Source organism: Amborella trichopoda, chromosome 4 (genome assembly GCF_054954075.1).
Source record: "Amborella trichopoda isolate Santa Cruz 75 chromosome 4, AtrichopodaSantaCruz75HAP2 v2.0, whole genome shotgun sequence".
Taxonomy (NCBI): Eukaryota; Viridiplantae; Streptophyta; class Magnoliopsida; order Amborellales; family Amborellaceae; genus Amborella; species Amborella trichopoda.
This window is the reverse complement of record NC_142339.1, coordinates 24,425,699-24,441,740: the sequence shown is the minus strand read 5'-3', so window position 1 is coordinate 24,441,740 and position 16,042 is coordinate 24,425,699. Positions and strand designations below refer to the sequence as shown.

At 45.0% G+C, this 16,042-nt stretch overlaps 1 protein-coding gene across 2 annotated transcripts; it reads left to right on the top strand.

The window, feature by feature from the left end:
* Nucleotides 1–267: 267 nt before the first annotated feature.
* LOC110006459 (uncharacterized) lies at nt 268–5,704 on the top strand. Of its 2 annotated transcripts, none has more exons than XM_020661976.2 (2): nt 268–940; nt 2,370–5,704. In XM_020661976.2, exons 1-2 carry the CDS (start codon nt 910–912, stop codon nt 2,699–2,701), a joined length of 363 nt encoding a protein of 120 aa, XP_020517635.1. In that variant the 5' UTR covers nt 268–909; the 3' UTR covers nt 2,702–5,704. The 2 variants fall into 2 exon arrangements, 1 of the variants encoding a protein (XP_020517635.1); XR_016053407.1 differs by lacking the exon at nt 268–940 and adding an exon at nt 951–1,393.
* The last annotated feature ends 10,338 nt before the right edge of the window (nt 5,705–16,042 follow it).

Sequence of the window (16,042 nt, the reverse complement as noted above, 5' to 3'; positions counted from 1 at the left end):
TTCAAAGAGCATAGCCCATTTGTCTACTAAGTGTAATTGTGCACATGTGCGTGCTAAGCCCCTATCTAAGCCGGGCATTTGTGTGGGTCTGCAAATGTTTGAATAAACTCAAGAGACAGGGGTACAAGAATGAACCAGATGGGGCTGCATATATATGCGTGCCCACATTTGTATGAAAATTTGGAAGAGGAGTAGGTGTTGTCAGGGTTGCATGAAATGCACGTGCCCAAATTTGTGTGAGGGTGAGGGGTCATGAAGTCAATTCAACGGGACCGCGCGAGCTCGCATGCCTATGAGTTTAGACGTGAAACTGGGCATAATGAAGATGGAGGCATGACGAAGCTGCCGGTTTGTGCAGAAAGACATGCTCGTACGCGTGAAGAGCGAAAAGAAGAGTTTCTTTGACGGAGCCGCGCAACATCCGTGTGCCCGAGAAAAGAGGGGAGGAGAAGATACTTGGACGGGGCCGTGCGTAAGGTGCGTGCCCAGGTTTGCACGAAGGGTCGGGAAGACACTTTGGTGGGGCCACACGACATCCGTGTGCCCAGGTTTGTATGAAAGGACATAGAGAAAAGATATCTTGACGGGGCTACACGAGAAGTGTGTGCCTGGAATTTATAGAAGAAGGCATATTGACGGGGCCACGCAAAAAGTGTGTGCTCGAGCTTTTCTTGTGTAACGGGGCTGCTCGATTGGGCGGATGTAGGATTTTAGTGAAGGAAGCTCGAATGACATGTGACGGAGCTGCGGGTAACTGCTGAACAAAGAGACGCACGTACAAGAAGGAGAGAGAGTTTAACCTAGGGTAATTTGGGCTTTTTACCACTTCAACTCACCTTCTCCATTTGTTTTCCGAGAGATAGTGAAAACCGCAGATCTCATCATTACAGAAGAACGTCTTTCAGAGCCATGGCTAGCACGAGTTCTGCTGTTCCTCAAGGTATAGCCCCCTTTTCTTTTTGTTCACCGTCCATGTCATTTTTTCACCATTTCTTACCTCACTTTCTTATTTCACCGTTTTACTGCACACCAAAGTGTTTTGATTTAACGTCCAAACGAGTATTTTTGCGCAATTTGTGTTGCACTTGGAGGTCTTTCAAACGAACTTGTCTTGTTTGATGGTTCTTGCTGCTTTATGAACCATTTCACAAGCTCTTGATGCATTTTTCTTTGATCTCTTGACTTGGTCATAAGCATGATGCTCATGCGTCATGAATATTTAGGCACAGTGTTATCTGCGCGAATGCACCTGTGCCTCTCGGTGAGGCTAGTCGAGCTTGAGTGAGCTTGTACATGCTCAAGTGTCATGTGCATTCAATCAAAACTTTGCTCGTGCGTTTGCACGGTGTCTTATTTGGCATGAACTTGGGTGTACATAGCTGCGAATGCCTAGGTGAGGCATTTGGGTTCACGTACGCACCATATGTGCCTTGCTGAGTTTAGCCATTCCAGAGTTTATGCTTGCACAAATCAGAAAACCTATGAGCTTTGCGCATGTACGCGCTATGTGAGCCATGGTCAAACTTGAACTTACGTGTGTACGCGCTATGTGCGCCATGGCCAAACTTGAACTTGTGTGTGCACACGCTATGTACGTTGTGACCATGCTTGAATCATGTGCGTGCACGAGCTATGAGCGCTGTGACCACGCTTGACCATTGCGCGTGCACGTGCTATGAGCACTGTGACCATGCTTGAATCTTGTGCGTGCACGTGCTATGAGCACTGTGACCATGCTTGTATCTTGTGCGTGCATGCGCTATGACCACCTTGACCACGCTTGAATCCTGTGCGTGCATGCGTCATGAGTACTGTGATCATGCTTGAATCTGTTGCATGCACGCACTATGAGCACCGTGACCACGCTTGAATCTTGTGTGTGCATGCACTATGAGCACTGTGACCACGCTTGAATCTTGTGCATGCAAACGCTATGAGCGCTACGACCACACTTGAATCTTGTGTGTGCACGCGCTATGCTACGACCACACTTGAATCTTGTGTGTGCACGCGCTATGAGCACTGTGACCATGCTTGAATCTTATGTGTTCACGCGCTATGAGCACTGTGACCACGCTTGAATCTTGTGCGTGCACGTGCTATGAGCACTATGATCAAGCTTGAATCTTGTCCGTGCACGTGCTATGAGCACTGTGACCACTCTTGAATCTTGTGTGTTCCTGAGTTTGTGCGTGCATGCACCATGATTGCTCTACCCTTTGGCCTGAAGCCTTGAACTCCTGCGCATCAATTTGGCACATTATCACCATATTTGGTGTGTTCATTTACCCATGATTTGGGAACCATGAACTATATGCTGATACTTTTTTTTCTTTGTGCTTATCGTCAAAATTCTTGACGTGAACCAGTTGAGGAATTGGGAACCGATTCCTATGCATGTGCTTCTTTTGTCAGGGGGACCACACTTAGTATCCTCGAACCCATCCAGGCACTAGAATGGCCCATGAGCATCACTTACATGGGAGAGGAAGCTCGGCTTTGCCAATATGAGGATGATAATGGTGAACCCATAGTTCAAGGGGATGGTGTCCCCTTTTATGATGCACTCCATAGGAACATTGATTCCAGTGAGAATCTTCCTATACTGGGGAAGAGCATGTTTGAGAAGCCTGGTCTTCATTGGGCCCCTGATGGACTCCGTTTTGAGGGGGAGCATCAGGTACAGCACTTGGACTTTTGACATCCTTAACCTGCATTCAAAGGCTTTGAAGGCATGTCAATTAGCTGTAGCATACCAGTGCTCAGCTAGCTATTACGATCGATGTCCCAACACTATCAAAGCCCTGTTGGAGACATGGTACTATAAGACCAATAACTGGCATTTTGATGGAGGTGACGCGGAAATCACCCTCCTTGATACGTACTTCGTTGGTGGGTTGCCCATGCTAGGGGACATGTACGAAGAATTCGTGCCAAGCAACGAAGTCATTTTTGGAAATCCGCCTATTAATGGCGAGCCAGTCCCTCCTGGTCTTCGTGAGTTGTTTGAGATTTACCAAATCCTACACTCATATTCTAAGCTTGCATCTAAAGGGGTGCATTTTGATGCTTGGAGGGATTATTTCCACAGGGACCGCCAAGACAGCGGGGATGCCAGTTCTAGTGCCATATGGGAGGATGAAGCACAGAGAGTATAAGTAGTCAAGGCTTCCAAGAGACAAGTTACTCCTTCTAGAAGAGGGGAGAAGGACCATGTGTACTTAGCTGCCTACATGGTCCTCTTTTTATGCAAGTTTGCCTTATTGGGATCAAGGAGCAACATCATTTGGCCGAGCTGCTTATTTGTGGCTTATAGACTGGCTCAAGGGTGTGAGTATGTCTTGGCTCATCCAGTCCTGTGCAGCATTACCACAGGCTGGGGGCTATTGCATGCGGTAAGGCCTATTTAAGAGACAACAAGAGAGAGAATCTTCTTGGTGAGGCCTTCCATGGCCACTTTACGACCAGCTTCCCAGTCCACTATGTCTTCGGGTGGCTCTCTGCATATTTTCCTGAGAGATGAACTGACCCATGTACTCCTGGAGCATACGAGATCAATGGGAGCCTTGCAGGGTGCGCCTGCCCTCATATGCTGAAAATTGTAGGATACACCCGAAGAAGCTCGCCAGTTGTTGGCCGATATCTCCTTCTTCACTAGTTGGAGCCCTTTTCCTATAGGTGGCCCCACTAATTTTTTAGAAGAAGTATGGGAAAAAGGGAGCACAGCATGATCATGAGGCTCCAGGTGTCAGTCGCGAAGCATGGATCGATGTTAATATGAGGATGGCCTAAGAGACCTGTCTTGGCCTCACAGGTCTAAGAAAATGTTTAGTCCCCCACTATTGTTGTGTGGGCCATGCAACAGAGGGTTACTGATGATGGTGGAATATCACCAATCGCTCCTATTGGCGATCAAACCATCTATGGAAAGCTGTCAACAATGCCAAACGAGACAGCAGGGCTAAGAGACACTTTGCTCCTCCATCCTTCCCAAGAGTTTGCAAGCTGGATACCCTTTAGACTAGAGAGAGCATGCCAAACCCCAATTCTTGAAGAAATACCTTACGGGTATTGAGTATCTTGCTCTGAAAGGTGAGACTACGTATCGACTCGATGATTTTTGTTCCATCTTTGAGTGGGCCAAAGGGCGTGTAGTTCTAGGCCATGAAGGTCACCTTGTTCAAGACCTGAATGCTTTAATAGGGAGGGGGCTTCATTCTACTCTTGCTGCCTGGGGCAAGAAGGCTTCTGTCAGAGAAGAGCCGAGAAGTGAACCCCTGAAAAGAGGGAAGAGAAGAAAGGGGGAAGAAAAAGGAAGGGGACAAAGAGTCCTGAGCCCATCCCCATGGCCCTCAAAAGAGGTGCTCATGTGAGCAAGAAGAGTTTATCAGTTCCGGGCACGTCACCACCACGTCCACCTGCCAAGCGTGCAAGAGCAGAGGCTTCTATGGTCATGAATGCACCTCCCATGATTTCAACTTCGGCTCTAAGAGTGGAGCCAAAAACTAATGTGGCTCAGCTCGAAATGCCAAGCCTGACCACCTTCAGTTTGAGTCATGAGCCAATAAGGGCTCCTTCTCCAATAGTGGAGGCAGTGACACCTCCTACTGCAAGACTTGTTGGGTCTCTTGTTTGCCCATCACTGAGCATAGGAGACTTCCTATGTACCATTACCGAAGAGGGGATTATTGAGGCTATCAGTGAAGCCTTAGCTGTAGAGGAGATAGCTCCAGAAGTGCCTGCTCCAGCTACTTCAGAAGTGGAGTCAGAAGTGGAGCCTCTCTTGGACGTTCCTTCCTTGGAATTGGTGGTAGAATTGGTCCTAGAGGTGCCAGCTTCAGAAGTGCATGCTGAGGAGCCCTCATCCAAGCCTCCTGCTCCTCTGGCTCTTATTGTCAGGTAGCCAGCTATTGAAGCTCCTCCTCTCATTGTAGCTGGTCCCTCAGTTCCTCCTCCATCCACACCAGATATTAAGACACTCCTAGTGAGGAGAATTCTACAATCAGGCCTCCAAGGGATAAAGGAGTGTGCCCTCTCTAATCTTAACATGGAGATAGAAGTTGTTAAGGTTTGTGCAGCAGGTTTAAGGGCCATGCATTATGACAAGGAAAGCTTTGACCAGTTCGAGGGGCTGTTGCAAAACCTTGAGGGCTGGGGAGTTGAAGCTCTTCAATGCGAGTATGAAGAACATGCGTCCTATGAGGTGTGCCTGGCTTCTTTTGAGGAGACTTTGGCCAAGCATCAGGTTCTCATGAAGAAGTATGAGAAGAGGAAGGCATATCTTGTTTCTCATCAGAACAATTTCAAGAAGGATGACCTGCTGCTCTTAGAAGAGATAAGGGTTGCTGAAGATGAAGTAGCAAACCTCCAAGCTCATATTGTGCAACTGAGGACTCGTAGGAGTCAGCAACAAGAAGAAGGCCTGAGGAAGCATTAAGAGTCAGAGAGGTTGGAATCTAACATGGCTACAGTCGGTGTATTGCAGAGTGAAATTACTCAGACGATTTCGCGTCTCAGGGAGAAGAAGCAAACTGCATTGGAGCACGTGGAGGAGCTGAACGCAAAAATCCATGAAGCCCTTGGCAAGTTCTTGGGGCTCATAGACTCCCTTTTTCTTGTTTTATCATTGTTATTCCATTTGCAAGAAATGTAATCATAAATGTGGTAATTCTTTGACATATATATGGAATAATTCTTTTTCTTATTTGCCTTGTATGCTCTCTTTGCTTGATGGTTTGCTTCTCCCTATTATGTTTTTGCACCTTTCTTCTTTTCCATGGTTTGCATCTCTTCTCTACTTCTTTGTACCCGAGTTTCATCTCCTCAAGAAAGGTGATAAGGGATGAGCCTCGAAACCTGGGAGTGAATTTGAACTCCTCCATGCATGACTTGAACGCCCTCTAGGGTTTTTGTCCAAATCCTTGGGATATGTGCCTTTTTTGGTATTCACAAGGACCCCGTATGTATTTTTTTTTTGTGGTGCTTTTGCCCATAATTTTTACACCATGTCTGCCAGTTTTATATTTTTACTCAAAATTTCCCTTGCGGGTTTTTATCGTGCATCATTTATCTTTTCTTTTATTTTCTTTGATATTTTTGCCCATGATGCCCTTGCGGGTTTCGCCATGTCGGTCCTTTTGAGGGGGTAATTTTTAAGGTCACGCCACTGTGACCCTGGGGAGGTAAGTTTACGGCCATGCCATCTTGACCGTCGATTTGGTGTAATTAAAGATCTTCCACTAAAACCGAATGAAGTAATTTTTAAGGTCACGCCTTCAAGACCGTAGAGTGGTGTGTTTTAAGGTCATCCACCAAGACCGAGTGACGGAATTTTTAAGGTCACACCTTCGGGACCGTAGAGTTGGTGTGTTTTAAGGTCATCCACCAAGACCGAGTTGGTTAGGTGCCTTGATCTCGCCCTCCGGGTCGGGTAGACCTAGTGGCGTGGTTTCGGGTTCGAGATGGACCCGGGACCTGAGATCGCTCTCTCGGGAACCAGGTAAATAAGACGTGGGTAAGAGAACCAACCTGTAAGAGAGGAATTAAGGTCGTGAGGTGGGATTTACCTCACGTGGGTCTGCGACACGCTCGGGCTGGCTCACGTGGGTGCCCTCTTAGATCACGTTGGAATGCCCCCTGGACTATGGCCGGTTTGGAATCACCTCCTTTGACATGTTTCTCCTTTCTTGCAAATACACACATACACATTAGAAGTACAGACGAGTGGGGCATAGGTCCCCACCTTGTTACAGGGTGGAGAAGAAGTTTGACCGGGCTAGGCTGGCACAGTGGCTAGACCAGTACAGTGATTGATTTGACGTGGTAGCAAGATGGGCATGGTAACTCAGACCGGCACGGCGGCCATACTACTCGACGACAGAACCAACACTGACCAACCTGACATGATGGCTAGTATGTCGTGGCAGTAAGACGGGCAGCGTAACTCACACCGACACGGCGGCAATATTGCTTGACGACAAGACTAGCACGAGAGTACAAGGCTCAGCCTACCCTCTGGTCAAATAAGCGATGGAGAGAAAGAGAGAGACGAAAGTGAAAATAAAAGTGATGGAAAATGAGATGAAAGGAAAATGAAAGAGGTGAATTAAAATAAAATAGAATTAGAATTAAATAAATTAAAATAGAATGAAGTGAACTGAGATAATAAAATGAAGTGGAATGAAATAAAAGGGATGGAAGAAAATAAAAAAAGATGAGATAAAAGAAGATAGAATAAAATCAATGAAGCAAATAAAATAAAATAGATAGGTGAAAATGAGTGAAATATATGTAACAAGATAGAATAAGGGGAAAAAAAAAAAAAATGAAGAGAAGAGGATGACAATGAAAGGGAGGAGGTAGAAGGAGTAAAATGAAGTAACTTTAAAAAAATTAATTGCGAGAGAGGTTGTTGGGTTTAGCTGGAAGGAAGAGATAATGTAAAATAAATAAAATAAAATAAGAGGAAAAAAAAAAAAGTGTTGAAGATAATGTAATGGATTATGGTTGAGTGTAATGAGACAAAGTAAGATTAAGGAAAAAGAAGTAACGTAATTAAGAGAGAGAGGAAAGCGGTTGTTGGTTTATCATATTATTCTTGAAGTGAGAGAAAGAAAGTGAGGTAGGATATTGTTTTTTTTTATTTGAACAAGTGGGTATAAAGTTAGCTAATGAAAAAAAAGGGTAAAGTTGTTTAAGAGAGAAAAGGGGACTTGACCTTGGACGGAGTGAAAAGAAGTGGACGAAACTCTGACGCAAGAAAACGAAACGAAAAAGAACGAAACGAGAAGAGAGGAAAGGAGAATAGGTTACCTGTGGGTTTTTAGAGAGAGAAAACAGGGAGGGAAGATGGGAGAATTTGCAGAGAGCAGAGGACAGCGAGTGAAGATGGAAAGGAGGGTCGTAGAGAGATGGAGAGGACAGGAACAGGGAAAAGTGAGCAAAACAAGCTGAGAGAGAGGGCAACAAGGTAGGCTGCAGCAAAGATGGCGTAGTGATGGAGACGAACAGAATTGGCAGAGGAAGGGAGAGCAAGGTCATGGAGAGGGCAGCAGGAGGTTGCTGGCAGGAAGAGAGGGGCTGAGATGGTGGTTCGACAGGAGAAGAGGAGTCGTGGAACAATGAGTTGTAGCTGATTGCAGGGAATTAGAAAGAACACAGAGACTGGCGGTGATGACTGAGGAAGAAAAAGGCATAGGTAGCTAGGGACTTGGAGATGGCTGAGGAGCAAAGAGAGAGGTGGAAGATAGGGGCTAACAGAGAGGTTGAAGACGGGCTAAGAGAGTTGTCGATGGGGAAAGATTGTTACGACCCCGTCCCTAGGCCCTAAACCGTACTATCCGGTGACACCAGGGAGCGGGATTACAACGTGAGTGAGGTGGCGAACGTCACTCAACGGGATTACAACGTTAGTGAGGTGGCGAACGTCACTCAAGTGGGAGTAATTCAATCTCTTGAAAACGTGGAATCAAGAGCAAACCGTGAAAAAAAACTAAAATCTATACATAAAGACAAATAGTACATTCAAAAATACGATCAAACCATTCACATTGATATCCAAAAGTTCTTACATTTTTTTCAATACACTACTGACTCAAAATACACAAAATAAAGTTCACATCACAGTGGTAAGTCCACCCAAAACATACTATGAAAATCTTTAAATGATGGTTGTTCACCTCCTCAGACTTCGAGCTTCAGCTACCCAACGATGACTTACTTGCCTGCAACACGGATACTAACACACTTTACTCTACAATCATGTAAATAAGGAGTGAGCTGAAAGCTCAGTAAGCAGATCTACACCATTGCATCCCAACAATATAAATAGTGATACAGTACGCAGTGGACACTAATTCACAGAGCATCAAGAGAAAGTCTTCTAGAAAGTTTTTCAGTATTCTAACACTATACTAAGAGAAGCAGTTTAATACATAGTGCATAAATTAGAAGTCACTTCCCTTTAAGCAGAACATTAAGGACAACAAATCACAGTTGCAGGAGCTAGAGAGGCCTATTCTTGAAATAGAAGTTCCAACGCTCAGGCTAAGCCAATCTTGTAGCTGGGAACCTCTACCCTCATTTAGGAGTTAGGACAATGACAAGTGGGTGCGTCACTTCGTAATGTCCTCACACACACACACACACCCAACGTGCTTTGGGGTTTTCAATAGGCAGTGGCCTTGTAAGACACGACCTCTCCTTCTACCCTTCTAATGAGAGAGTGTTACACTACCATTGGGTGACCCAATGCGTAGTTCCCATAAGGACTTGGGGGGGCGTGGGGGGGCGACCCACCCAAATGTTCACATTCATATCCTAACTCCCGTCCTATCATGGGGAGTTAGGGAAAGTTGACAGCTGCCGACACCATCATTTACACAGTAGGTGGCCATTCACATATCACATAAATAGCATATTAATGGCACCATCATTCACACAGTAGGTGCCCATTCACATATCACATAAATAACATATTAATGACACCATCATTCACATAATAGGTGCCCATTCACATATCACATAAATAGTATATTAACAGCACCATCATTCACAAACTAGGTATCCTTTCACATATCACATAAATAGCATATTAATGGCACCATCATTAACACAGTAGATGCCCATTCACATATCGCAACAATATAACTGTGTCCGCTACAAGTGGATGCCCCATTGCGCAGGTGTCAGAATTGTAGTATCAATGTTTCATTATGACAGTATCAGTATCTCAACCTGACAATAGCAATATCACATCTTAACAGTGTCATAAGGACAGTATCATAGTGGCACTAACGATATTCCAGTTTAAGCTTTACAGTTCAATTTCCTACAATTGTTGGCAATGACGTGTGCTCATCCATTAAAATTTAATATGGTTCCAAAACAAAACACACCTATCCTTCGCATGAAGGTGGTTTGAAGACAATTGGACCTCATTGACCCTCTTCAAAGTTCAAGAGGATGAGGATTAATCACGGTACCCTACTTTGCACACGGAACAACGAGATACCCTGCTTCGCATCGCTATAACTCTTAAATCGTGAAGAATTTGAGATACTTCCAAAAATCAAAGTTCAAGCCAAAACATATCTCTTTCTACCAATGCCAATTTGAAAGCATTTGGACTCCATTTGGTTGTTCAAAAGTCCGTATCAACAAAAATGATAGTTCTGGTCTTTATCAAAACTGTCCACAGTGACATCGCTTCATAAAAGGATACATAACTTCCAATCTAAGAGGAATTTCAAAATACTTTCTCATGCAAGTTTTATCTCACTCAAAGATATTTCAAATGGTGGTGGTTTGACAGTAAATTGACTTCATTTGATTAGTTAAAACCAATGGCAACGGCAGTGGCAGCAAAAAATCCAGGAAAACAGTCAACAGTGACATGCTCATACATTTTGGAATATAACTTGATTTTTTTGTAAAGAATTTCAGCAAAGGGCAAACACGAACACTTTACGAGACTTACATATATCTCTAATGGCAGTGATTTGAGGTCAATCGGACCTCATTTGACTGTTCCAAAGCCTCTTTCAAGAACATACATGCACTTGGAATTTCACAGTAGTATAACATATTTTATAAACATGATCCATAACCTTCAGTTTTTTTTTAGAGAAAACATCCTAATAACTGTTCTTACATAGCATACACACACAAACATGCATTTCCTACAAAATTTGTGAGCTATACATTCATTTTTAGCATCCACATTTATCATAAAATAAAAACCCCAAATTTCAATGAACAAGGAATAAGAGAATGCCACACTACATGCACTTTTATTACTCATCTAATAAATATATATTTTATGCATCCTTATGACCACAATACAACGGTGATAGATCCACTTACATAAACAGTAGTGGTGCCTTCTCAAAAACTCTTCTTTCACAGCTCATGCCCACTCCCACAATGGCTGCCCACCTAGTCTTCCCCAAACCTTTGCCTTAGAGAGAGAGAGAGAGAGAGAGAGAGAGAGAGAGAGAGAGAGAGAGAGAGAGAGAGATGAAGGAAGAATAAGTGGCGTGGGTAAGGGAGAGGCTTAAATACTCAAGAAGTTGGGTAGTTGTCCACTTGATTCTAGGGCTGGACAAGTGGCATCTAGAACACAACAGGTGGCGGACATCCCTCTTGCGCGCCAGACCAGAGCCGTCGCCTCACACCCTAATGCCGCGCGCTCTCTTGTGCGCTCTGTCTCCGCATGCTCTATTGTCGCGTGCTCTATCGCCGCGTGCTCTATCACCGCGTGCTCCCTCGCCGTGCGCTCTCTTTTGGGTCCTCACAGAGATGGAGAGGGTGTAGCAGTCTGAGAAAGAGGTAGAGGTGGCATAGCAAGGTTGGAAGGAATGGAGGTGAGAGAGAGGAACGAGATTGGCAGAGAGAGGGACGACTATTGCTGTGTGAGGTTAAGGGGTACAAGAGGTAGCTCACGTGAGGTTGGGGCTGACGGCAATGGGTAGAGGTTGAGTCATGAGTGGCGGTTGGGTTGTTGTCATGAACGGCAATAGGGTATGATACACAGGCGGCAGTAAGGTATGTTAGCACAGGTGGCATTGTGGTATGTTTCACGCTCGGCGATAAGAAGTATGGTTGCAAATGGCAATAGGAAAGAAAGGTTTTGGAATGGTGGTCATGCGGGAACACAGCTCGTGAGAGGGAAAAATGGAACACGAGGGTACACAAAAAGGGGTGATGTGAAGGTACACAGAAAAAGAAGATAAAAGAGAGGTGAACATGAGGGACTATCAGAAAAAGAAAGAGGAAGCAAACTCGAGGGTGCACAGGGAGCAGGTGGACTTGAGGGACCACCAGGAGATAGAAGCGAAGGGTGGTCATGAGGGACCGCAAAGAGAGAAGAGAGGGAGAAAAAGTCAAACACGGACGGCGATGGGGTTTCACCATTAGTGAAAGAGGAGAGAGAAAGAGAGAGAAGAGAGAGAAAAAGAGAAGAGAGAGAAAGAGAAGAGAGAGAAAGAGCAAGGAGAGAGAAAGAGATTTACGTTAAGCCCAAGGGTACCGACCCAAACATCTCTCTCTCCTTCCAAATTGTGACCCAACAATGAGGAAAGATCCAAATTTTTATTGAGCAAAGTGGGGTCCCTTGTATAATGATATCACGTGATATAAATAGACTTTTGCCCAAATATGGGTGGATTGATCAAAATTAACCTTAATTGCTGAAAATTAAGATTTTAAACTAAAAGAAATTCTGAAAATGGCTGCAAAATAATTGTTTTGCTCCTGCCTAACAATACATAGAACTTCAAAACAGTCCCTGCTACTGCTTTAGAATGTGTATGATCTTCCATGGATGATCTAGGGTTGCTCCAGTGCCCGTTTGCTGAAAAGATAGATTTGTTTTCTTGTAGGGCTCCTCATGGAGATTGATTTGATTCCAATTTCGAGCCACGAATAATGTTTTTAAGCCACGATCATGAGACTTGAAATTCGTGCAAATCATGAAAACTTTCGATCGATAGTGTACTCATTTCTTGATGTTTTTTCATGATTTCTTTGTCGTATTGCACTGAACATGCCGTCACAATCGCGTGGCAATAAAAGCAGCTCGATTCCGTTCCCGGACGAAGATTTCATCGTCTCGGGTTTTTAGCCAGATCTTGAAATTTGGCGGCCAAAAATTATAGCAACTTCATCGGCTTCCCTTGTAAAATCCAACCGTTCATCACGTGCGGGGTTTGGACCAGATGTATCCTCGAGCCTTACACACATAATGGAACTAGTTTTGCGTCGATCCGCTATGTGAGCACCTTGATTTGGCAACTCGAGCGAGGCGTATCGCTTCTAAATTTCCTGTAACTTCCTTCACAAATCATCGACTATCTCTAGCTTTTCTCCCTGCTCAGGCGTCATCACGAGGTGTGCCACATATCAAAACGCTTGTCTTGACGAGACGATCACGCTTACAAGATTTGAGTGTGATCCGATTTGAGACGAGTGAGATATTTCTCCCGAGAGTCGCTGCTCGTGGCTGTAAAAACATTTACCTTTAATGGTGATTCGGTGCAGGGAGGGCACATGGGAATAGTGTGTAGCCTATCCCTTTTTAGTCTTTTACCCATAAATTTATCTTGGAGTACCCGATTAAACCGAAGCTGGACTTGTAGAGGTTTTTGACCGTGCTGGATCAAATGGCTGTGGTCCCACAACAATTTGACGCACCGAAGATAGAGTTCTAGTTACGAGGTCTATTTCAAGATGCTAGAGGCTGATTTTTTCGAAATTGTCTCTTTTTCTGCATTGCCTTAGACATGTCGGATCACGAAAAAACTTGATAGGTGGCATTTTAAAGTCTTTATGAACATTTCCACTTGTTTCGGGGAAATTATGAGACTGACCATAATTCCACTGTAATTCAAGGTTTATTGACCGGCTTCTCTTTTTATTCTGCATCGAGGGCTCAAGGTGCTGAAAAATATCTTCAAATAGTTTGCCCCACCGAATGTTGTGCTTCGAGAGAAATGAGAAGGACAACATTCAGAAAATTTCCTTCGCCTTTATTACTTTTTTCTTCCTATCCACTGGACCATGTGAACGCTGAGGAGAACCATGCAATGTTGTAACTAGGATGCTCAAACGGTTAGATGCAATGCACAGGTCCATCCGTGGAGACATTAGCAAGAGAAGAGACTTTTTTGAGGGATCCTGTCGAAGTCTTCACCCTCAAGGGGCTATTTGTAATTCTGACAGTTAAGGATTTTGTACGGACGTCGTTGGTCAGAATCAGGCCCGTCTAATGCATTTTCATGGAACTCTTTTACTCATGGTTTTGTGACCATGCCCGTCCGTCATTTTTACTCATGACGTTCTCGTGTTTAGGTATACACCATGCCCGTTATTTTTTTTATTTTTATTTGTGAAGGCGAGTTTAAGGTCATGCCTTCGAGACTTGTGCAAAACCTTTTAACATCATGTAGCCAGGACATGCACTACAGTTTAAGGTCATACAAATAGACCGTAGTTGAGATGGGTAGCAATCTGTTGAGGCCATGGAGTGAGTATGGGGTGGTTTTGACTCACTTTGAGGAGATGGCACGAGGCTACCTATGAAAGATGGATCATGTACGAATGGAGGGTGAAAAGTGGTCACCCACTAGCTGACGACGAGTATGGGTGGTGGGATAGCTCACCGTTTTGTGAGCACAGGTGAGACTCACTGAGGAATGATGAATGGTAATGAAGGAAGATGGATTTACTGGGGAGGTGAGGAAGGTGATGTGCGCACATGGATGGGTCGGTTAAGAAAGACCTGCGTGAAGATGCATGTAAAGGGTGTGTGCATGTATATGGGGGTGAATTTAAGGTCATGCCTCTGCGACCTGTGCAAAGCAGTTTAACGTCATGAGGCCAGGACATGCCCTATGGTTTAAGGTCATATAGCTTGGACCGTGGTTATGCGGTTTTAGAGTCATGCAACTAGGACCATGCAGTTTAAGGTTGTACAACTAGATCTCCGCTACAGTTTAAGGTCATATAGTTTGGACCCTGGGTGCTAAGCCTTTTAACGTCATGCAGCCAGGATGTGCACTATGGTTTAGGGTCACATAGCTTAGACCGTGGCTACGAAATTTAAAGGTCATGCATCTAAGGCCATGCAGTTTAAGGTTGTGAAACTAGTTCTCCGCAAAAGTCTAAGGTCATATAGTTTGGACCATACAATTTAGGGTCATGCACTTAGACCAAAGCTGTACAGTTTAAGGTCATGCAGCACAGATCATGGCTGTGCAGTTTATTGTCATGCATCACAGACCATGGCTGTGCAGTTTGAGGTCACGGCAGCACGGACCATAACTGTGCAATTTAGGGTCATGCAGCACGGACCATAGCTGTGGAGTTTAGGGTCATGCAGCATAGACCATAGTTGTGCACTTTAGGGTCATGCGACACGGACCATAGCAGAGTACTTTAGGATCATGCAGCACAGACCATAGCTGTGCAGTTTAGGGTCATGCAACATGGACCATGGCTGTATAGTTTAATGTCATGCAGTACGGACCATGGCTGTGTAGTTTAAGGTCTTGCAGCACGGACCATGGCTATACAATTTAGGGTCATGCAGCACGGACCATGGGTATGCAGTTTAAGGTCATGCAGCACGAACCATGGTTTGGGTCGCCATGTAAGTGAAGCACCATGGGTAATAGAAGCATGGATGACAGTCGACTCCCTGGGGATAAACTAGTTAAGGCTATACACAAGCAGAGGGCTCAGATGGAGATGGTGGCCTAAGGAGGGGTGGCAAACGGAAGCATACTTCATTGGGGATTAGGGGGGCAAGTGTGAATCTTTGGGGGTGAAAGATGAGACTCCATGGAGAGTAGGTTTACGAAAGGTGACCTAACTTCCTAGGGATAAGGTAGCTTAGTGCAGATTAGACCCACTAGGGATTGAAGAGGTAAGCATGACTTTTTTTCTTGACATACACCTAGCTCCACTAGGGATGAAGGGTTGCGGCACAAGTGTAATTCCTACTGGGGATAATGATGGGACGTGCACGACGATGAAATGCTTGACAGTAGGAGAGCATGTCTTGAGAATGCGCACGGCAATAGCATGCTTGGTGATGAAGCACGCATGGTGGTAGCATGCTCGACGATGAAGGAACACACACGGCAGTGAAGAAGGAACACGTGCGGCGATGAAAAACACTAGCGGCGATGGAAAACACTCGCGGAAGTGAACAATCGTGGCAGTGAACACTTGCGGCGGCAAACACTCGCTGCGAAAAACACTAACGGTAGTGAAAACACCCGCGGTGGTGAACACTTGCGGTAGTGAAAAACCCACGGTAGTGAAAACACCCGTGGTAGTGAACACTCGCGTCAGTGAAAACACCGGCGGCGGTGAAGGGGGAACACACGTGGTGGTGAAGAAGGATGTAGTAGGGGATATGTAGGAGGGTGTCATGCGGTAACTCCATGGAGACATGTAAGAATAGGTAGCAGTTTATAGTCTCCAACGGACTATATGGTCGGAACCTAACATGAGACCGGCATTAGCAGAGGTGTTAGGG